This window comes from Mastigoproctus giganteus, chromosome 8, assembly GCF_048544385.1.
Source record: "Mastigoproctus giganteus isolate SK-2022 chromosome 8, ASM4854438v1, whole genome shotgun sequence".
Classification (NCBI taxonomy): Eukaryota; Metazoa; Arthropoda; class Arachnida; order Uropygi; family Thelyphonidae; genus Mastigoproctus; species Mastigoproctus giganteus.
Genome location: NC_143582.1, coordinates 75,679,156 through 75,704,480, shown reverse-complemented (window position 1 = coordinate 75,704,480; position 25,325 = coordinate 75,679,156). Strand labels below are relative to the sequence as shown.

The window sequence follows — 25,325 nt, the reverse complement described above, 5'->3', positions numbered from 1 at the left end:
CTCCTCAGCAAAGTTTGAAAGCTGTTCTGTTGCAAATGGTAACTTAAAGCCATCCTTCCCCTTTTTCCCATTCTGTTCATTAAAAGGAGACATACTATAACATTAAAAGACACTACTTGAAGCAATTCACAGCACTCATGAATGGAGAATTCAGAGTGACCTGAGAGTCATCGGTATGTTAATGGGCATACAAGGAGGGTTCACAAAATGTTGTTTCCTATGCCAGTGGAAGGACTGTTCTACTGCAGACCATTGCATCAGCTGTGATTGCTTCTAAGATGCACACACGAACTAGGAACAGTAGTGTGTAGTACATTCATTTATTGGATACAATGAAGATTTACAGAAATAAGTATTGAGAAGGTTATTTACAAGAACAGAAATAGGAGTGAACAAAGAAGAAAGGTTAGTTTTTGGTTATTTTAATGTTGAACTTAATTTTCTCAGATGTGGAATAGCGGGGCAAATTTATGCACAGAGATAAAGCTACTTAGAAAAATAGTAAAATGAAGATAAAATGATTATTGATGAGGAGGAAGCAGTTTCATAGCTGTGTTTAGCTTGTGTCAAAAATGATAGAAGTTACAGTTGGTCGTCGACTTACGACTGACTTCTGTTCTGACTGACAGGTTGTAAGTTGATCTGGTCGTATGTCGACCCTATATTTATTAACAGCATTTTTTAACCTTTCCAATCTTTTTATCATCTTTATAATTTATTTTTATAATCTTTTAAATTTTTATCATCTTTTATTTTTCATTTTAAATACAGTAATGTTTTTATCTTTTAATTAGCGATACTGTACATACCTTTGTTTCTATGCCTAGGCTATCTCTCTCTATGAGGTTAAATTCAAACATTCTCTACATTTTAATTGGTTTATTATTCACACTGTTTATAAAAATACAAAACTACAATCTATAATCATATTGTACATAATGTGAAAAATAATACTGTACATAATGTACTGTAAACACAAAAATACAATCTAAAATTAATGTAAAAATTAATACAAATGAAATTTACAAAATCAATTTTCAATCTTTGCTTGTGCTGGGTTGTGGATCGTCAGGGTCATGTTCTTGGGTTGAGGTAGGAGATGTTTTCTTGACGAGGAACATGCTGAGCTTTGTTTGAACAGTTTGTTTCTTTTTTTTCTTCATATATCTCGTAAAGGCGACTACAATGGACTGAGACAGTATTTAAATTCTATACAGTGGGATCAACTGATGATATTGCCAACAGCAAATTCAAAATGGGAAGCATTCAAAGAACTTATCGTGGAAGCTACTAGGCTTTACATACCAACTAAGAAATATTGTTCAAGGTTTAGGCCTAAATGGTTGTCAGATGAACTAATGAGGCATATGGCAGAGAAGAAAAATGCATGGGATACATACAAATTAACACGTGACACGGATGCCTATGATAGATACAAGTTGATCTGTAACCAAGTTACAAAGGAGGTTAGGCAGGCGAAGGCAGATTACGAGAGATCCTTGGCAAGGGATGCGAAGAAAAACAGCAAAGAGTTCTTTACTTATGTAAACTCTAGAAGGAAGGGGATGAATCAGATTGGTCCACTTGAGATCGATGGGTCAACTGTTGATGACCCTGCTCGGGTAGCTAACAAACTAAATGAATATTTTGCATCGACATTCACACATGAGGAGTTATTCAGCGAGGGGAATGCCAGAGGTGTATTCAACTCTAGCAGTAAGCTAGAGAATCTTGTAATAACTGAGAGCAAAGTGGAGGAGAAATTGTTGAAGATAAACACAAGAAAGGCACCTGGGGTGGATGGGATCTATCCAGTTATATTAAAGGAGGCAGCAAAGGAGGTAAGCAAACCCTTAGCCATAATTATGAGAGCTTCCTTGGACTCAGGGGAGGTACCCATTGACTGGAGATGGGCAAATGTGACCCCAATTCACAAAGGGGGATCAAAGGCTGACACAAGTAATTATAGACCTGTGAGTTTAACTTCTGTTCCCGGAAAATTAATGGAGGCACTGGTGAAAGAAGCACTGCAGGATCATCTAGACAAGACTTCAGTTATAGCTAGGACACAGCATGGTTTTGTTAAGGGGAAGTCTTGCCTGACCAATTTGATTGGATACTATGATGCAGTCACAAAAGAACTGGATGCAGGGAATAACTTTGATATTATATACTTGGATCTTAGAAAGGCTTTTGATACTGTTGCACATGGAAGACTGCTGCACAAATTGGAGCAGTGTGGCATTGGAGGCAAGTTGCTGCTATGGATAAAGGGGTGGTTGAGGGGGAGAAGACAGAGAGTGGTAATCAATGGACACTGCTCATCGTGGACTAATGTTATTAGTGGAGTCCCTCAGGGTTCAGTATTGGGGCCTTTATTGTTTTCTGTATTTATAAATGATATTGATGATGGTATATCAGGCTTAATGTCCAAGTTTGCAGACGATACGAAGGTTGGCAGGGTTGTCAAGGACACTACTGACACTATGCTGCTGCAACAGGATTTGGAAAGGTTGAGCAGATGGGCTTCGAGGTGGCAAATGAAGTTTAACATTGACAAATGTAAAGTACTACATATGGGAAACAGCAACCCCAGAGCAACGTATCAACTCTGTGGTACTACACTGACAGTGGTAGAGAATGAAAGGGACCTGGGGGTGGTGGTGCAGGCAGATATGAAGTTCTCTGAGCAGTGCAGACGAGCTGCAAGAGTAGCTCATGGTGTATTGTCAATGATATATAGGAATTTTTCTAGCAGGGATAAGGAGGTGATTATTCCCTTGTATAAGGCAATGGTCAGGCCACACCTAGAGTACTGTATACAGGCCTGGAGGCCTCATTTCAGGAAGGATGTAGAGCTGCTGGAACGAGTACAGAGAAGGGCAACTAGATTGGTGAATGGGACAAAGGGGTTCTCTTACGAAGAAAGGCTTAAGTTTTGCAAATTACAGTGTCTGGAAACTAGGCACCAGCGGGGTGATCTGATAGAGGTGTACAAAGCCTTGAATGGTTTGAGCATGCTCAATGCTGATGGGATTCTTCCTCTAGCTCAGAAAAATCACCTGAGAGGGCATAAATTCAAATTGAGGAAAGACAGATGTAGGATAGATGTGCGGAAATTTGCCTTTAGCCAGCGGGTGGTTGGTGGGTGGAACAGACTTCCATCCCTTGTCGTGGAAGTTGATAGCCTAAATAAGTTTAAGGCTCAGCTGGACAGGTATTTCGAACGAACAGAGGGGTGAAGTGGAAGTGGTTATTTTTATTTATTTATGTAACTTTTTTTTTTTTTTTTTTTTTTTTTTTGGCTGATGCTGCATAAGCTTGCTTTCTTGCATCAAATGCCTCTACTAATGCTAATGCTAATGCTAATGCTAATCTCACGATAGCAACGCACAGCATCTTGAATGATACGTTCAGCCGTTGTAAATCGTTCGACATTAGCGTCCATTGCTTCGAAACTGGCGAGAGCTTTATTCAGTTGCGAAAAAGAATCTGATAAACCCTTTGCAGTGAATTTCTTTTCTGGCTCCTCTTCTTCTTCTCTCGCTTTTTTTTGTGCCACTCTCTGTGCTTCCAATTCAATCAACTCTTCATCTGAAAGTTCTTTTATCTCACAATCTAGCAACTCCTCTATGTCTTCTATTTCACATTCTAATTTAAGATTTTTTGCAAGTTTAACTATTTTTTCTGTAATCACTTCCAGCTCCTCTCCTTTTTCAGATCGCATAACATTTTAGACACTTTTTCCAAATTCCCGACATACAATTCTTTGTTACACATTCCCATGCGGTCGAAATATTCTTGATACACTGAAGAATGTTGTACTGCTTCTAAAAGTCTCGCAAGGATAAATCAGCATCAGAATCTATCGCTTCGATGGCTTATGCGAATGTCATTCTGAGATAGTGAAGCTTGAATGCTGAAATAGCACCCTGATCCATGGGTTGAATAAGAACGGTTGTGTTAGGTGGCATAAAAACCACTCTAACATCATGATGAAGGTTGTCCAGATGGGGGGGGCATTGTCCATAACCAATAAAATCTTGAAAGGGATACCTCTCTCCGAACAATATTCACGAGTCTGGGGAATGAAGCAGTTCATGAACCAGTCTTCGAACAGTGCTTGAGTCATCCAAGCTTTATGGTTTGAACGGTAGTAAATGGGCAGTGTGTGCTTGTTGATGTGCTTAAATGCACGAGGGTTTTCTGAATGATAAATGAGAAAAGGCTTCAGCTTAAAACCTGCAGCATTCCTACCAAGAAACAAAGTTAACTGATCCTTAAAAGCTTTGAATCCTGGCATCCTTTTTGCTTCTTGGTGTATGTATTTACGATTAGGCATACGTTTCCATTGCAAGCCGGTTTCATCTACGTGGAATATTTGTTCCAGTAGATAACCTTCTTCTTTGATTAAAGAGTCGAAACTACCAACGAATTTTTTGGCTCCATCTTCATCTGCACTTCCTGCTTCTCCTGTGACATGTACATTATGCAAAGCAAATCTTTTTTTAAAATGCTTAAACCATCCAGTACTAGCCTGAAAATCTTCTGTGTAATTGTCTCAGGCATGTGATTTTAAACTCTGAAACAACTTCTAGCCTTCGCTTGCACTGTGTGAAGGCTCATGGGTGTATTTTTTTGTATTAAATCTTCCATCCACATAAACAACAATTTCTCCATTTCATGGATGGGTCCCTGTCATTGTTTGGTTAAAATTGTAGACTTAATAGGTGCAGAACTTTCACAGCTTCCCGAATTCTTTTTTGTCCTTAAGTATCATCGATACCGTGGAATGTGATAACTTCAAGTCACGTGCTATCGTATTCACTTTCTTTCCATCTTCATACTGCTGGATAATTTTCATTTTACACTCTAAATCAATAGTTTTCCTTGACTTCTTAGCTGGCTTATATATGTAGATGAAGGCATTTTCCTTTTACTAAACATTTTATGGGTATTTCAGTAGAATTTTAATTAATACACCACACACAACAGATGCTTAAAAGCGACTGAGTGTATGTGAGAGAGAGCGACTGAGTGTATGTGCCTGGTGGTGTCCTCAGGCCTCCCGTCATCGATGTGCCTCCTCACCTGGGTTATGGATGTCTTCAGTAGTGACTTCCTGATTTATTATTAATTTATTTATTGTTTATTTTTTTTGTGGTCGTAAGTCGCATAGGTCGTAAGTCGACGATCAAGTTTAATTGAAAAGCTGACCTGAAGTTCTAATATCTCTGTTTATAACAACTGTGTAATTTTTCGACCATGCTTTTTTCTCTCACCCACCCCCCTCATTTATCAGTTTTCCTGAACATCTAAAGCTGATCATAGCATTGGCAGATCTTCTTATACCTTTTCTAATCAAGTATAGTTCCTTTGTAGATGTATTCCAAGTGGAGGGAGTGTACAGATTTTTCTGGTATCTTAAAGTGGCCAGATTTGCTGTAAACAAAGTGGGGTTGCCTCATTATATGTCACATTATAACGAGGTAGCGAAAAACGAAAACCCTGTAAAAAGTGTTAAGAAGGAAGTTAAGGAAACCTTATTTATTTTAGCTGAGTGGTTAAACACCAGGCTGCATTAGTACTTCATCATTCAATAATAGAACTGTGGATTTGACTATAGTTCTAGCTCACATGATTACTAAATGTGCTAATGTTCTTGTATATCTTCTAAATTTTTCTGGCCTTATGTGGCTCTTGTAGAGATATAAACAAAAATTATACTTTTGTCTGGAGTACAGTGGCAATTTCAAGTACGCATGATAGTAGGGATTACACAAATTTAGCATATTACACAAATTTAGCAGTTGCTTGATATTAGACCAATTACTGAGAGCATTAGAAAACTTTGCCTTGTTTCATCTTTAAGTCTTATTTTCTTAATAAAATAACTTTTACTGTATACTTAATAAAAATAAATATCACAAAAGTACATTACGTTGTATTTTGTTCCCCAGTGCTGTGGATGGCTATTCCTTATTTTGAACTCTTGCATTGTCATATGGTAAAATTGTTATGGGTATAAAGTTTTATTTAGATTTTGGGACAATAGGATAAGCACTCTGGAATTGATGTCATCCCAATCGAACTGGTATGTGATGTCACTTTTAATATACTCTAGTTGGGGTATACCTAGACGGAGACAGTTAAAATATGTATACCACCAATACTTTTCAAGTTAATTGGAATTTCATTGAAATTTATATTTTATTATAGGTATTTGAAGGATTAGGTCAGGAGACAGATACACCTTTACATCCTGGTTTGGGCTTCAGTGGATTATCTCCTCCAACTATTACAGTGACTTCTGGGAGTGGGCAGCTCTATGTAGTTTTTGCCACTAATCCCTTGCATGGTGATATAGGCTGGCAAGCAAGCTTCAGTGCTGGTAATTGTTATCATTAGTGGCATATTATGCAGTTATACAAAGAATGATTAATATTAAACAAAATTAATTAAATTTTTGAAATTAATATTGAAATATGAATTTAAAAGTAAAAGTACATTTCTCATTTTAAGTATAAGAATATGTAATAGGTGGCCATTACATATTCATTCTTCTACTGATGAGATCAGAAAACACATTTGAAAATGGTACATATGTTGCTAATATTGTCTGCTAGAAAATTTTTTCTTTGGTTGGAAAGTTTACTTAGCCATCCCATTTTGAATTATAATATTTGTAGTGCTGTGTAAAAACTAATAGTTTCATTTTTTTTTAACCCAGTGGTGGTGACAACAATTGTAACAATGTTGATGGCATGGGTCAGGTAGACCAAAAGTTTTCAATTTTATTTCTGAAAAAAGTTTTTTTTTTTCCCTTGAATTCTGCTTGTAGGATTTCTTCCTTCCATTTTCAAGTTTATAAAATTATTAAGTCCATGAAATTTCAGCCTTATAGATGCATATATACTTCCATTTAGAATGTAATATTAGGGGAGTGTGTGTGGCGCCTCCGTAGCCAGGTGGGCAGGAGCAGTAGTGCATAGCACACGCTTCTTGATTAGACTGGGGTTCGAGCCCATACCCACCAAATACGGAGGATGTGATAGGTCAGGGAATGACCACCGCATATTCCCAGCCCGGATAAAGGGTGAGGGTTGGCGTCAGGAAGGGCATCCGGCCGTAAAAATTGCATGCCAAAACATTAAAAACGCTAACCCCATATAATAATGGGAAAAGGTGAGGACAAAAAAAAAATTAGGTGTGTGTGTCTGTGTGTCTATTGTTACCTATAATTTATATCTAATTTCTTCTATTACTGTATAAGTGTAAACTGCTAAGTGCTTTTAATTGGAGGCTTAAAAACAGTGCTAAATGAATCTGTGTTAAATGGGGGATATTTATCCATAGGAATGCAAATAATTTTAACTGGTTGCTGTGACCAGAGTTTCTAGTTGATTTTAGATTGCCATTTCTCTATATAACAATAAAAATGCATGGGAAGCATATCAATTATCAGGCGCCTATGTAGATATAAGTTATCACACAGAAGCCTATGGTAGATATAAGTTAATCTGTAATCAAGTCATGAATGAGGTTAGGCAAGCGAAGGCAGATTATGAGAAATCTTTAGCAAAGGATGCTAAGAGAAACTGCAAGAACTTCTTTAGTTATATAAAATCTAGAAGGAAGGGGATGAATCAGATTGGTCCACTTGATATCGATGGTTTCACTGTTGACGATCCTGCTCAGATAGCTGAAAATCTGAATGAGTATTTTGAATCTACATTAACACATGGGGAGTTATTAAGAGAGGAGAATGCCAGATGTTTATCAAACTGCAACAGGCTGGTTAATAATTTTGTAATAACTGAGAGCAAAGTGGAGGAGAAGTTGAAGTTAAACATAAGAAAGCACCTGGGGTGGATGGGATCTATCCAGTTATATTAAAGGAGGCAACAAAGGAAGTAAGCAAATGCTTAGCCATAATTATGAGAGCATCCTTGGATTTAGGGGAAGTCCCCATGGACTGGAGATGTGCAAATGTATTCTCAATTCACAAAGGGGGGAATCTAAGGGTGACACTAGTAATTACAGACCAGTTAGTTTAACTTCTATTCTGGGGAAAAAAATGGAGTCATTGGTAAAAGATGCATTGCACGATCATCTAGACAAGACTGCAGCATTAATCCAGACACAGCATGGGTTTGTTAAAGGAAAGTCTTCTCTGACAATTTTTGATTGGATATTATAATGTGGTTACAAAGGAAATGGATGCAAAAAATAATTTTGATATCATATACTTGGATTTCAGTAAAGCTTTTGACACTGTTGTGCATGGAAGGCTACTGTACAAATTGGAGCAGTATGGTATTAAGGGCAAGTTGCTACAATGGATAAAAGGATGGTTGAGTTGGAGAAGACAGAGAGTGTTAATCAATGGATGCTGCCCTACATGGACTAATGTTATTAGTGGAGTCCCCCCCCGTTTGGTGTTGAGCCCACAGTTGTTTTGTATATTTATCAATGATATTGATGAAGGTATATCAGGCTTAATGTTAAAGTTTGTAGATGATACACAAGTTGGCAGAGTTGTTAATGACAATAATGGCTGTGTGAAACTGAAACGGGATCTAGAAAAGTTGAGCAGAAGGGCTGAGAAGTGTCAACTGAAGTTTAACATTGATAAATGCAAAGTACTGCATATGGGTAGAAGTAACCCTAGAGAAACATACCAACTGTGTGGCACTACACTTAGAGTGGTAGAAAATGAAAAAGACCTGGGAGAATTGTGCAGTCAGATATGAAATTTTCAGAGCAGTGCAGACAGGCTGCCAGAGCAGGTCATGGGGTGTTGTCAATGATATACAGGAATTTTGCTAGTAGGGAAAAGGAGGTGATTATCCCTTTATATAAAGCAATGGTCAAGCCACACCTTGAGTACTGCAACAGGTCTGGAGGCCTCATTTTAGGAAGGATGTAGAGTTGCTTAAGTGAGTGCAGAGAAGGCAACATGACTGGTGAGGTGAACAAAGGGGTCCTTACCAAGAAAGTCTTAAGTTCTACAGATTGCAGTGTCTGGAGACTAGGCACATGCAAGGTGATCTGATTGAGGTGTATAAGGTCTTGAATGGGATGAGCAGACGCAATTCTAATGGGATTCTTCGCCTCACTCAGATTACAAACCTGAGAGGGCATAAATTCAAATTGAGGAAAGGCAGTTATAGAATAGATGTGTGAAAATTTGCCTTTAGCCAGCTGGTAATTGATTGCTGGAAACAAACTTCCATCTGTTGTTGTGGAAGTTGACAGCTTAAATAAATTCAAAGAGGAACTGGACAAACCTTTAGAGAGAATGGATGTGTGAAACGTCTTTTTTTTTTTGGCTGAAACTAGTTAAGCCTGCTTTCTTGCATCACATGCCTTCTCTACTATTATTACTATTACTACAATATTAAATGTAGCAGATTCATTTATAAATTAGGCAATAAAACATAAAGACAGTAAAAATAAAAAACGTTCAAGAATCAAGAAAATTTACATTAAAATTACAGTCCTTACATGTATTATACTGTAATTACATTATTTACAATAATTGCTTGTGACATTTTAATTTTTAGTTCACTCAAAACCATCAATGTGTGTAAACCTAGCACTCTCCTTTATCCAACCATGTTATAATGTGCACTTTAGTTCCAATGTTGTGTTTTTCTGATAGCTTTCACTTTTTTTGAGTTATTAGTGCTAGCTGGCTACCTGAACTATTTTGAGTACATTTTGAGTCCTTTTTTTTAAAAAAAAAGGGACATTGGAACTATGTACATGGTAAACTAAAATCAATCACTTGGACACAAAATGCACATAGCATTAGTGGTGACAAATGATGCAAGACAGCAAAGTTATACAGCATCAGCAAAAAAAAAAAAAAAATGAAAAAATGAAAAAAGAAAAAAAAAAAATCTCACGTGTGTAGTATGAGCAAGAGGAAGAATCCCATCAGCATTGAGCTTGCTAAATCCATTCAAAACATTAAATACCTCAACCAAATCTCTTGCATGTGCCCAGTCTTCAGATGCTGAAATTTGTAGAACTGATGCCTTTCATGCTAAGAACACTCCTTTGTTCTCCTCACCAATCTCATTGCCCTTTTTTGTACCCGTTCCAGCAGAACTACATTCTTCCTAAAATGAGACCTCCAGATTTATGCAGCACTCAAGATGTGGCCTGACCATTGCCTTGTAAAATGGAATAATCATCTTCTTATTAATGCTAATAAAATTTCTGATCATCATCAAAACCCCATGAGCTGTCCTAGCAGCCTGTCTGCACTACTCAGAGAACTTCATATCTGACTGCACAGTTACCTCCAGGTCTTTTTCATTTTCCACTATCCTAAGTAACTATTTTAGATCCTGTTGCAAAAGCATACTGTCAAGGCACCTCCGTAGCCAGGTGGGAAGGAGCAGCAGTGCATAGCACACGCTTCTTGATTAGACCGGGGTTCGAGCCCTTCACCACCAAATACGGAGGATGCGGAAAGGTCAGGGAATGACCACCGCATATTCCTGGAGCAATATGGCCTTAGTTGCTAATGCCCCAAAAACCAAATAACAACAACAACAAGCATACTGTCATTAACCACCCTGCCGACCTTTGTAATAAAATCTGATATGCCTTCATCAATCTTATTGATAAATATAGAAAACAAGAATGTTGTTGTTGTTATTTGGTTTTTAGGAGCATTAGCAACTAAGGCCATATTGCTCTGGGGATATGCAGTGGTTATTCCCTGACCTTTCCGCATCCTCCATATTTGGTGGTCACGGGCTCGAACCCTGGTCTAATCAAGAAGCGTGTGCTACGCACTGCTGCTCCTGCCCACCTGGCTACGGAGGTGCCTAAAACAAGAATGGGCCTGACACTGAACCCTGGAGGATCCCACTAACAGCTGCATGCTGTGTCTGAAGTAAAACTGTAGTCTTGTCTAGATGATCCTATATTACTTTTTTAACCAATGACTCCCTTAATTTCCCTTGAACCGAAGTTAAACTAACAAGTCTGTAATTGCTGATGTCTATGAAGGGCAGTGTCCATTGATAACCACTCTCTGTCATCTCCAACTCAACCATCCCTTTATTCATAGCAGCAACTTGCCCTTAATGCCACATTGCTCCAATTTGTACAGCAGTCTTTTATGTGCAACAGTATCAAAACCTTTCCTGAATTCCGAGTATATGATATCAAAATTATTCTTTGTATCCAGGTCCTTGTGACCACATGTAATATCTAATCAAATTACTTTTTTAACCCATGACTCCATTAATTTCCCTTGAACAGAAGTTAAACTAACAAGTCTGTAATTGCTCAGTCACCCTTTGATGCTCCTTTGTGAATTGGGGATACAATACCACATCTCCTATCCATGCAGACTTTCCCTGAATCCAAGGATGCTCTCATAATTATGACTAAGGATTTGCTTATTTCCTTTGCTGCCTCCCTTAATATAATTGGATAGATCCCATCCATCTCAGGTGTCTTTCTTATGTTTAACTTCAACAATTTCTCTTCCACTTTCCTCTCAGTTATTGCAAAATCATTTAGCTTCCTGTTAGAGTTTGATGAGCTTCTGGCATCCCTTTCCCTAAAGAATTGCTCATGTATGAATTCAGATGCAAATTATTCATTCTGTTTGTCAGCAACCTGAGCAAGATTATCAACAGTCAAACCATCGATATAGAATGTGCCAATTGATTCATCCCCTTCCTTCTAATGCTTACATAAGTAAAGAAGTCTTTGCTGTTTTTCCTTGCATCTTTCCCTAAAGATTTCTCGTAATCTGCCTTCGCTTGTCTAACCTGCTTTGTGACTTGATTACAGACTAGCTTATATTTATTGTAGGCTTCTCTGTCGCTTGATAATTTACATGCATCCTATGCATTTTTCTTCTCAACCATGCGTCTCGTTAGTTCATATGTCATCCATTTAGGCTTAAACTTTGAACAGTATTTTTTAGTTGGTATGAAATGGCTAGTACTTCCATGATTAATTCCTTGAATGCTTTCCATTTAGAATTGGCTGATGATAACATCATCAGTTGGTACCACTCTATAGAATTTAAAAACTGTCTGGGACCACTGCAGTTGCCTTTACGATAACAAAAATCCTCCCCTTTACCCTTGATGTTAGTTACATCTTTAAGTAAAAAATCTTTAGCTGAGTTGGCAATAAAACCACCAAGTTTTAACAGAAGTGGGAATATAGATTGACATAAGTTGCTGCCAAAATTTTCACATTTTTGTAATGCCAAACAGCATGAGGCTGAGAATGGCCACAAGCAAAAAAAAGGCTGCACTACAGAAGAGACAATCACCAATTTGTGATCTGTGGTGCCTAGAGGACCACTCACTTTGACTATGTACTTGGAAGTTGTGTTTGTGAGAAAAAGATCAAGGGTCTTGGATTGTCTGGTATTCTGGTAGTAAATGAACAATGTGTGCGAGATCATTAGTTATTACAAAAGCCTTGACTCTTCATGCTTTAAAAATCTTCAGCTTAAAGACCATCTGGGTGGCTGTGATGAAATATTATTTCAGTGAGGAATGCTCTTTTTAATATGCAGGAAACAAAATAAAATAATTTTACTAGGAACCCTCAGTTTACAAAGGCTCAAAACTTCAACCATGCAACAGTGTGTAAAGCAGATTTCTGCCCATGTGTTTTTTGCAAATTTAGTTCAAAAAAGTTCTCTCCTAGCAGCTCCTTGCAAAAAGAACATTTCAAAATTTCTAATCTATTGGCAATAATAAAGATATATGGTTTTAATTATACCTGGTATATATATATTTTTTTTTATTAGGATGATCATTTTGTGTAAGTTTTACACACACAAGGTGTTTAGAATTTCATGGAACAAATGTAAGAGCATATTTCAGCTAAAAATAAGCACAACAGTTTTCTAAACTTGTCTCAAAATTCTTCCCCCCCCCAAGATAACAAACATTAATTAAAAATTACAAAACTACTTAAAACAGCAAATTATATTATGTTCAAATTTATGCCATAAAAATATGTTAAACTGCTTTTTAACAATTAAAACATATATACCAACACCAATATAAACAATGTTGTTCTAATACATGAATAATTAGTAAATATGAGTAATTAGTAAATTATTACTCACATCTGAATAGAGTAACAGTATCACTACATCTGTTACTTAAGTTTTGGGTTCCATAATGACTGTCTTGTTGTTTATATTAGAGTGGTTGTTATACTGATATTAATGGAGACATTACATATCTGTTTACTTTTGCTGAGTTAACCAATATGATTTTAATTTACGGTGAAATTCATAAGAATTCCATAGTTGCAGTTCAGAGATATGCTGAAATATTTCCAACTCAGTAAACCACTGTATCATAAAACATTTGCTGCTGCAGAGAGATAATTTAGAGAAACAGCTATGCCAAAACCAATATGAGTAATCACTGACAGGGAGAGATTTTGATAAAATGCAAATATCACAGAGGACATACTTTATACTATACAAGTATCTCCTACCAGAAGTAAATTGACAACCTGAATGTTGTCAAGCTATAGAAAGGTATTAGAACCTATAATAATTAGTACCATGAGTGGGCTGAAAGTTGAGAAGATGAAAGAGGATACTTAGCATTAGCATGAATTGTGGCATATGATGCAAGAAAGCAAGCTTATACAGCATCAGCCAAAAAAAAAAAACCTTCCCATTTCTCCTATCTGGTCACTCCAAATGTTTGTCTAGTTCAGCCTTAAATTTATTTAAACTATCAACTTCCAATCAAATTGATCAGACCCTTAACAAACCCATGCTGTGTCTGAACTAATACTACAGTCTTATCTAGGTGATCCTGCAATACTTCTTTTACCAGTAACTCCATTATTTTCCCCAGAACAGAAGTCAAACGAATAGGTCTATAATTATTTGTGTCACCCTTTTAACCCCCTTTGTGAATTAGGGATACATATGCACATCTCCAGTCCATAGGGACCTTCCCTGAATCTAAGGATGCTCTCATAATTATGGCTAAGGGTCTGATTACTTTCCTCTCTGCCTCCTTAACAAACAGATAGATTCCGCCACCCCAGGTGCCTTTTTTATGTTTAACTTCAACAATTTCTCCTCCACTTTACTCTTCATTATTACAAAATCATTTAGCTGCCTGTTAGAGTTTAGTAAACTTTTGTCCTCCCTTTCCTTACAGAATTCCTCATGTGTGAATGTAGATGCAAAATACTCATTCAGTTTGTCAGCTATCAGCAGGATCATCTACAGTTGAACCACCAACATCAAGTGGACCAATCTGATTTATTCCTTTCCTTCTAGAATTTACATAAGTAAAGAAGTCTTTGTTGTTTTTCTTTATGTCCTTTGTGAAGGATTTCTCGTAATCAGCCTTCACTTGCCTAACCTCCTTTGTGACTCAATTACAGACTAGCTTATATCTGCCATTGGCTTCTCTGTCTCCAAATAATTTATATGCATCCCATGCATTTTTCTTCTCTGCCACAAACATCATCTGTTCATTTGACATCCATTTAGATCTAAATCTTGAACAGTATTTCTTAGTTGGCATGAAAAGCCTAGTAGCTTCCATGGTTAATTTCTTTAAGTCCCATTTAGAATTTGCTGCTTTTAACATCCTCAGTTGATCCCACTGTATAGAATCTAAAAACTGTCTGAGACCATTGTAATCGCTTTTGTGAAAGCAAAAACCCTTCCCTTTACCCTTGAGGGTAGTTACATCTTTAAGTAAATCCCACATCAGTACACTGTGATCACTGTCACCTAGTGGTTCCTTTATCTGTAAGTTATACTTATAATATACCTTTATACTTGTTGACATTGACTTGAATTTTTGTGTAGATTTTAATTTTCAGGTAATATATATGATGAAAGGTTTTCCAGAAAACAGAAGTTGAATAAACAAATGAGGAACAAGACGAATTGGTTCTGTGAGTTTGAAGTTGGATAGTAAAAGGATTTTTACTGGTTGCGGCACATGTTCAAACTGCTTTGGAAGGGAGGGGAAATTATAGAAGCCAATTCAGAAGAATTGTGCCCATGGAAGTGTCTATAGAAAAGGCATGCAGCAGAAACAGAACATCTATGAGACAGAGTGGAGGGACTCTGTTAGGGATTGAATCCTTAATTAGCTTAACTGCTCTCTTTTGAATGGGATCTAGAAACCTCAGAGAGGTTTTGGGGACTCTGCCCCAGATATTGGAACAATATTCCATGGCAGGGCGGGTTTGTGATTTGTACAGAGTGAAGAGCTGTTTGTAAAAAAAGTAACACTAAAAACGAAAGAGAAAATGCAGATTTTTAATTGCAGGAGAAGCAATATTTGTAAAATGCTTATGCCAAGAGAGATTAGAAGTTAGGGTAATCTCCAATAGAGATATATGAGGTTGCCTAGAAAGCAGAGTGTCATCCAAGATAAGCATGGGAGCAGAAGAATCCTTTTCTGCAAGATATAAGACTGAGTTATAGGAGGATTGAAATCAACTAAGTTATCTTTGCCCCCATTGGAGAATTATCTGGAAATCAGCATTTAAGGAATTGGCAATGGATATTCAAAAAGTAAAAGCTGTTTGTATATGGCAAGGTTTCTCAAACTGAAAGGTGAAATTCAATGTGCTACATCAGCAAAACTATGAATAGGATTTCTAGTCAATAGAAGGAGGTTATTAATATACAAGAGGCAAAGAGTGGAAAAAGAACTGAACCTTGTGAACACCAGCATTAGTGAAGAAGTTAGAAGACAGAGAGCCATCACTTGCAGTGAGTGGTCATAGAGAAAATACTGAATTACAAAAAAAAAAAAAAAAAAAAAAACAGTTTGCAAACCATAAGATGGAAGCTTATTTAGAAGACCTTTATGCCAAACATGATCAGAAGCCTTTGAAATGTCAACAGCAACTGCTTGAGTTTCACCGAACCTTTCCATTGAATTTGTCCATAGATGGTTAACATAAGTCAGAATATCGTCAGTAGAATGACACTGATGGAATTCATGCTGGCAATAGTTGATCAGATGGAAGGTTTCTAGTTAGCTTAAGAGTTGGTGGTTAAGTAATTTCTCCATCACTTTAGAAAGAGTAGAAGTAACTGCAATGGGACAATAATTGGATGGAAGGGATTTGTAACCCTTTTTAGAAACTGGCTGAATATGAGCAAATTTCCAAGCAGAAGGGAAAACACCTTTGGAATAAGAAAGTGAAAAAACTTTACACAGAACAGGAGTAAGTTCAGGAGCACTGGTTTTGAGAATAAGTGGAGAAATACTATCAGGATTTGGCATCAGCTTTCTTAGCATCAAGATTTTTCAAACTTTGATTTTATTAACCTTCTTTTCGATTGTACTGGGAATGTTGGGTGGTAGTTTACCAAGATCATCAATACATGAGTTAGAAGAAAAATAGGAAGCTATGGAACTTTAAGTGGCAATGGAACCATCTGGTTTTGACAGAGGTGGGAACAGTGATGAGCAGAAGTTGCATTCAATAGCTTTTGCAAGAGATCAGAATGCTTGACTACTGTTTGGATAAGAATCAAGTTTTTTACTCATAGCCTGTTTAAAATCTAGTTTGGACTTTTTAATAACTGTTTTACAATTGTTACGAGCTTTAATTTTGCAGAAAATGAACCTGGAGATTTGAATACATGCTAATTATGATAGCAACATTCTTTTCTTGAACAGCTTTAGTACATTTAATGGAAAACCAAGACTCTAATAAGGGATGAGATTTTAAGATGGAGTGTGGACTAAAGGATTTCATCTCTACAAGAATAATTTCACTGACATGATCTGAGCAAACATTTACATCACAATATTTGATACAGTAATCCGACCAAGGAGAAAAAGTCTAGCAGATCATCCCATTTTGCATTCTTGTAATGCCAAACAACATGAGGTTGAGAATGATTGTGAGAGAAAGGCTCCATTGGAGAAGGGACCATCACTAAGTTGTGATCTGAGGCACCTAGAGGACCACTTACCCCAACCGTGTATTTAGAAGGGTTATTTGTGAGAAAAAGATAAAGCATGTTGGCTGCTTGGTTAGGATTGTCTGGTATTCTGATAGGTAAATGTACAATCTGTGCGAGGTCAATAGTAATTGCAAAAGCCTCAGCATCTCGACCATTTGGGTCTGTGTGAATGGAAAACGTGAACCAGCTGGAGTTGTGAACCTTAAACTCACAAGGAAAATTACCTCAATGTTAGGAAAGTTGGACTGAAGAAAGTCAAGTTTCAAAGAGAAGTCAAAGAGTTCCAACTGATCAGTGTAGTTGGGAGAATGATAGAGGTAACAGATGAATGTGAGAGTGAAATTGGGAATATCAGAATGGACATATGCAAAGTACTACCTTTGAAGTGAAAGTAATCATGCAGCAAATAATTCGGACAACTGAGATGAGCAGTGGTTGAATCAACCAATACCTGGAATTCTGTCAGAAAAAGTACATGGGATTTGGTAGGCTGTAAGTGGAAATGGACCCCTTTCAGATTAGAATTGAGACCACATATATTTTTGTGAAATGTATGAGGAAGTGTGTGGGAGGTTTAGATCTTTTCACAGTTAAGTCTGACAATTTATGGTGTATTCAGAAGTAAGAAAAGGTGGCAAGGACGTTGTATGAAGTAATGAGGTTTTTGGATATGTCATACACATGGCAAGGATATACCCAACTCTTTGACATAACAACGTGGTCTTGGTAATGCCCCCACACACTACTCCGTCTCCTTTCAGTCACTATCTGGCAGAATGGAGGCAGCAAGATTATACATTAGCTGCTCTAGAAGCCTTCTATCTAGCAGTGTCCAGTGGACTATCTAGCAGCCAGCCACCAAACACTGTTTTAGAGCTGTACCTTTGAAATGGTAGGATGATTGCTCTTGCCATGATGTCTATCATAATCTTAAAAGACATCAGTCATACTCCATGATGGAAAAGATGGTGGAGGTTGCCAGAGCTTTGCTCTGGAGGCTAAACATGGGTTCCACCACTTGAAGCCTACAATAAGCAAAGTGGGGGTTATTGTGCTGATTGATGAGAGTTATCTACCACCATGCTTACATTGGTTTGCACCTAGGTGATCACCTCCAATATGTTAGGTATTTCAGGACTTGCATGTGGGGATTATACCCAGAGTTACTAACAGTCCCATCATCACAGAGGTGTAAGATGAAGATTTAACTGTCATAGACCAACCGGACTTTGAAATTAGCTCTACTTGACTTGAGTGTCACCCGAATATCAGTTCCATCAGCATTTTAGACTCCCAGATAGCAAGTAAAGCTTGGCATACCTTGGCAATGTCTGTGCTAGCCTCAAGGACCTCAACCTTATGGTTGAATTGTATTTTACAAGAAATGATTCAACTCTTGAAATACTGGTAAATAGGCTGAACAAAATCCATATACAATTATCAGTACTTATTATCAACAAACCTTTTCCTTTAATGTTTGGTGTGGCACCACTCTTGTGGTGGATAATCTTATTTGCCCTTATTTTTTACCAGTAAGATTTTCAGGAATGCCATACACATTTTCTGCAGAACAATTTGTTGAAAATTATTGAAACACATACTGTTTGAAAATTGGCAGATGTAGTTTATGTGTGATGGTGCACCAGCCCTCTTTTCTCCGAGGTGTTTCTGTCAGTTGAAATATGGGATATAATAACTGATGTATTGATCAGGGCAGCATTATAGAATGCCCACCATGATTACCTGATGTGATATCATGTGAAATCCATGGTTTTTTTCTGTGCATATTACCACTCAAGTTGAAACGAGGTCACATTTTGGAAGATGTTGACATCTTTAAGGATAGTCCTGAAACAATGAGACATTCCAGGGAATTGTGGATTTTTTACGCTAAATCTGTGTAACATTTGCATTGAACAAAATGGAGGATATTTCGAATTCTTTAGATGTGTTTCTTTTAGAGGTTTATTTTGCTTTCTTTTAATATTTTTTAATTAATTGTTAATGTCTCCAATGTTGAACATGATACTGCTGATGAAAAACATACATTTTCCAAAGCTTCAATTATTTTTTACTATGCTTTTATGGCTTTTATTTTTTATCAATTTGGATTTTTTTGCCCCCCCCCACCAATTTTAACAATAGTAAATATTTATTTAATTTTCAATATTGTTTTTGTAATTCAATCTGGTTGGTGCAGCCAAGTGAGAATATTTTGCATAACAAATCAACAAACTTTTTTTTGAGAATCATTTTAAATTATTCTTATAACCACTGACCACTTAACCACTGCATTATTTTCTTGTATGTTTCATAATGTCACATTATAGAGCTAATACAGACCCATTCCATTCCCATGCTCCTCAAAAATGCATCAGTTAACCAATTTGCATATATAACATCCCTCAGTGTACTTAGGGTTTCGTCATAATTTATATCCAGCTGATATAAATTCTTTATTCGTTATTCGTCATTTTCGTCATTTTTTTCGTTTTCTTTATTCGTCATTCTTTATTCATACAACTGAAAAATAGTGTAACTTCAATAAACATTACTTAACCTTACATTGTGTAACATGTTATAATAAAAAATGTCTAATAAAATAATTTTCTCATTTTTCAGTTCCTTCATCCATTTTTTACTATGTACAATTACATAATAAACATTACTATATAATATCGGTGTAAATGCCCAGTTGCATTTAGTCTTACTTAAATATCAGTGTAGATACACCATATCTACTCATCCTTCACAACTAGTTGCCCATGTATTGCACTTCCGTGAATGAGTAACGCTTCACGTGCAATACTAGAGTACCTGCCTACCTACCAATGAAAATCCAACTAGCTTTTAAACTGTGCTGTCTGGGTGGTGGTGCGCACAAAGAATAAGTTGTTGTTATTTCGTTTTTAAGAGCATTAGCAACTAAGGCCATATTGCTCCAGGGAATAAAGCCTTGAATGGTTTGAGCATTCTCAATGCCGATGGGATTCTTCTTCTTGCTCAGAATAATCACCTGACATGGCTTAAATTCAGATTGAGGAAAGACAGATGTAGGATAGATGTGCAGAAATTTGCCTTTACCCAGCGGGTAGTTGGTTGGTGGAACAGGCTTCCATCCCTTGTTGTGGAAGTTGATAGCCTAAATAAATTTAAGGCTCAGCTGGACAGGTATTTCGAACGAACGGAGGGGTGAAATGGGAGTTGTTTTTTTTTTTTGGCTGATGCTGCATAAGCTTGCTTTCTTGCATCATATGCCTCTATTAATGCTAATGCTAATATGCAGTGGTCATTCCCTGACCTTTCCGCATCCTCCGTATTTGGTGGTCACGGGCTTGAACCCTGGTCTAATCAAGAAGCGTGTGCTACGCACTGCTGCTCCTGCCCACCTGGCTACGGAGGCGCTGCCAAAGAATAAGTAACAATAGTCTTCTCTATTAGTGAAGTGTTACTTATTCGAGGTAGTGCAATACATGGGGCAACTCATGAAGGATAAGCACAATATGAGATACAGATCAAATGATGCTTTTCACACTACCATCATAGTTTTCCTTTAAGAGTTGTCTATGGTGTATCTACACCGATATTATATAGATATAGAATCTTCAACTCTTAAAATATTATGCTTAGTTGCATTTAGTTTTATTTAAATAATAAACATTACGAAAATTGGGCCCCATTTTAAGTGGATTCGTTTTAAGTGGAATTTTCTGGAACCAGTTATCCTTGGATAATGAGGATTCACTGTATTTAATTATGTATTTAACTTAGGTTTTTATGATATTGTGATTACCTCAGTTCCTTTCCTTTTATTTCTGTTTCTCTATTTTTATGGCTTTGTTTATACAACTTTAAATTCTTCATAATCCTTGAATTAATTTTTGCAGTCCTTGTATGACATCTTTTTAATTTTTTTGTTTAAGATTGTCCTCGATTATCTGTGGGAAATGGAGCATTTGCTTCAAGTCGTGAGACAACTTTTGGTGCTAAGGTTGTCTATTCATGCCCTATAGGCCAAGAATTTAGCAATGGAGGAAGTCAAATTGAAACTGAATGCACACAAGGGGGACAGTGGAGTATAATGCATGTTCCAGGATGTCAAGGTGAACAAATATATATATATTTCTTTTGCTTTAATTTTTTTTGTATTAATTGATTATGTGCTTTCCTTAAATTTAGCTGAGAAAGTTTACAGTTTAATTTTGTAATACACTATTACATTTACCAATAAGCCCCCAAATTCAGCTTTATTATTCTGCAGCTATTCAGTCAGATATTCATAAAAAAATAAGACTGGTAAATGTAGCCCTTCATTGTTCATGCAAATTTCTAAATTCTGCTGAAAATTTCTGTGACATGATACATTTTCTTCAACAACCGATTTCTTTTAAATTCTTCTCTTTTAATTCAGGTATTGGAAGACAATTGCAAACTCTTTCCTTCAAATATTCACACAGGTATAGTCATTTACATTGATGCCAAAAGAACCTTGTAAGCCATGCAGTGTTGCCAGATATTGAAACAGCGTGATTGGGAAACTGTTAGATTACCCTAATATATTAGCAGCAGAGATGACTATTGTACTTGTAAATAAAATTTGTTGTATTGTGTTCCTAGTCTTAGAGGGGAACGGGTATCCTGTGTGTTATCAGACACTCAGCCTAAAACACTGATGGATCCAATATCTCTCTATTACAGAAGATTTAGGAGAAGCCCGGTTGGCCTGCCTCCATAAAATCCACTCATGCACACCTCGATGGTAAGCCCTGTTACATCACTTAGGTGGCAACAAACTTGTAGAGCGGTTCGCTTCAAGACGCCTGGTCAGCGTGAAGAGGAAAAGACCAAACCCTCCAGCATATGACAGCACGACAAAACAAATGGCCCTCAGTCCCCAGCAGCTTTCACTCCCCCTCTTATGGCAGCGAGAGATTCAGAGTGGAAGCAGAGGGTGCTAAGAATCTCTGGGTATGACCAGGCACGGAAACTGAACTTGACCTGTTATAACATAAGATCACTCATCGGTGAAGACAGGATATTAGAGCTGGAAAAGGAAATAGAAAATGTGAATTGCAATATCATCGGTTTGGCTGAAACAAGAAGAAGAAATGAATCACTTATAAGTTTATCAAGTGGAAATCTGTTGTACACCAATGGAAACAGGGAAAGGAGTGAAGGTGGAGTTGGGTTTCTAGTCCATAAAGATTTAACAAACAACATTTTGGAATTCAAAAGTATATCACCAAGGGTGTCAAGACTAATACTCAAGATTTCTAAGAGGTACAAGCTAAAGGTTATAATGATTTATGCACCAACATCTAGCCATGATGACGAAGAGATGTACACTGAAATTGAGAGTCTTCTAGATAAGCAGAAAACCCACTACACTATTATTATGGGGAACCTCAATGCTGGAAAAAGACAAAACAGCGCAGAAAGGGGAACTATAGAAAATTTTGGAATTGGTGAAAGAAATGAAAGAGGCGAAAGACTTCTGGAATTTGCAGAATCTCAAGGATTGTCAGTAATGAACACTTTTTTTCAAGAAAAGGGTGAACAGAAAGTGGACATGGAAGAGTCCAAATGGATTAACAACTAATGAAATCAACTTCATCCTCACTAAAACAGAAGATATGTTGTGAATGATGTTACTGTCCTGAAAAAGGTAAATGTTGGAAGTGATCACAGAATGGTAAGATGTACACTTGATATAGATGTAGGAAAGGAAAGGAAAAAACTGACCTGAGTAAATAATACAAAGGTCTTTGAGATAACAGAAGAGGAGAAAAAGCAGTATGTACTGGAACTTAAGAACAAGTTTGAGCTTCTGCAGACTGCTGAGGACCAAGATATCGACAAGGAATATTACAACTTTCTGAAAGTGATAAAGCCCAAGAAACCTATAGGGAAAAAGAAATCCAAAGAAGGAAAAATTAGTCATGAAACACTTGTTATGATGAACCGTAGGTGAAAAATGAAGAGCAAGATAAACACTGACAAGGAAAAAATTGAGTATACTGAGTTATGCAAAGCCATTAGAAAGAGACTCAGAGAGGACATAAGAAGATTTAATACAAGAAAAGTAGAACAATCATTAAGGGAAAACAACGGATTTAAATCAGCAGCCACGAGCAGTAATACAGAAAGACAAATGATACTGAAACTGAAGAATAGCGATGGTGTACCTATAAACAGCAGAGAAGGCATAATTCAAATAGCAGAAGACTACTATAGAGAATTATACAAGGAGCGAGGGAATGATGCTAGCAGTGGGGAAGATGGATTGCAAATTAGCAACACATACGACATACCCGATATTCTTCCTGATGAGGTAGAACATGCATTGAAGAAAATGAAGCATCAGAAAGCCCCAGAGGAAGATGAAGTTACTGTAGAGTTGTTAAAATTGGGAGGAAGAGACATAACACAAAAACTGGCAAGGCTCTTCACAAAGTGCATTAGAAAAGGTGTGATGCCTAAGCAGTGGAATAATGCAATCATAGTTTTGCTGCATAAGAAAGGAGATAAATCAGAAATTGGGAATTATAGACCAATTAGCTTGTTATCCCACATCTACAAGTTGTTCACAAGGGTCATTACTAACAGATTAGAAAGAATACTTGATGAGAATCAACTGAAAGAGCAAGCTGACTTTAGGACAGGATTCTCAACTATGGATCACCTTCACGTAATATCACAGCTAATGGAGAAAGCAAATGAATATAAAACACCATTATGCCTGGCATTTGTGGATTATGAAAAGGCATTTGACTCCATACAGCATAATGCAATGTTTTGGGCACTGGAAAGACAAGGCATAGATACCCCACATATTATGATTTTGAAGAAAATATATGAGAATGCTACCTCCTTTATTAGACTAGACAAAGACAGTAGGAAATTTAAAATCGAGAAAGGAGTTCGACAAGGAGACACAATATCTCCGAAGCTGTTTACTGCTGCCCTTGAGGAAGCTTTCAGAAGATTAGACTGGTCGCAGAAAAGAGTCAATGTGAATGGAGAGTACCTAAACCATTTATGATTTGCAGATGACATTGTGGTCATAAGCCATGATCCCAAAGTATTAGAGGAAAATCTTAATCAGTTATGCACAGTTAGTAAGGATTTTGGACTAAAGATGAATATGGCTGAAACAAAAGTAATGATGAACAAGTATGCCACACAAAGGGAAATAATGATTGAAGGAGCAGTAATTGAAAAGTTGGAGTCATATACTTATCTGGGACAAGTTATTAGCTGTAATAATGATAAATGGCTGGAAGTCAAGAGAAGAATAAATTTTGGATGGATAGCATTCAGGAAATATAGTCACATACTGAAGAGCAACATCCCAGTTTGTCTGAAACGTAAAATAATGAATCAGTGTATACTCCCCACCATGACTTATGGAAGTGAAACTTGGGCACTCACCAAAAGAATGGAAGAGAAGCTGAGAACTACACAGCGAAGAATGGAACGAATTATATTGGGAATCAGACTGTTAGATAAGAAGAGAAACAGATGGATTAGGCAGCAAACTCAAGTAAAGGACATTCTTATCAAAACTAAAGAACTAAAATGGTCTTGGGCAGGACACATAGCTCGAAGACATGATGACAGATGGACTAAGAAAATAACAGAATGGTACCCAAGAGGAGCTAGAAGAAAACCTGGAAGACAAGGCGGAGATGGATAGATGAAATTCATGAGTTTGTGGGTAGTAAACGGATGGCCAGTGCTCAAAACAGAAGGAACTGGAAAGTTGCTGGAGAGGCCTTCATCCTGCAGTGGATTGAAAATGGCTGATGATGATGTTCCTAGTCTTGAAGTTCATTTTGTGAAAAAATACTGTAATAATTGAATTATCACCCCGCATTTACTTATACCATTCAGTAGCTTCATATTTTTTTCCTCCTTGAAAAAATATGGTTTTTTCAAGGAGTTTTTTAATTTTGCGGGATTTTTTAATGCTACATGATTAAAACATAATGGGCACTGCTTTATCCCCCCCCACTTTTAGAAAATCCTGGGCTCTGCACAGTACCATAATTTTCAGAACATGCAGCGGTACACAGATTACTGTGCAGTGTTGAGGACACCTTAGAGACTAATTTGAATGCTAGAACATTTGAAAGAAAGAGTTATTTTTTTCGATTGTCCTTCAAATATCATTTGTTTAGATCAGAAGATTACAAAAGAAACCTGCCATTCATGAAGACTTGTTATGTAAGGGAAAAATTTTACCATAGATTAGAAAGCTGCATGAATAAAGAGGGGACCACATTTACCCAACTTAGTTTTTAAAAAATGAAACTGCATTATTTATATTTAAATAAAGTTTTTTTTT

General features: G+C 36.9%; 1 protein-coding gene across 1 annotated transcript in view; it reads left to right on the top strand.

Moving 5' to 3' along the window:
* The window catches only part of LOC150081645 (uncharacterized), a 981,095-nt gene that overhangs the window by 206,637 nt on the left and 749,133 nt on the right, over window positions 1-25,325 (top strand). Inside the window, exons 12-13 of the mRNA XM_090380575.1 lie at window positions 6,220-6,391; window positions 20,902-21,081. Of these exons, the coding sequence (XP_090236701.1) occupies window positions 6,220-6,391; window positions 20,902-21,081 (352 nt within the window). The remainder of the gene's footprint in view (window positions 1-6,219; window positions 6,392-20,901; window positions 21,082-25,325) is intronic.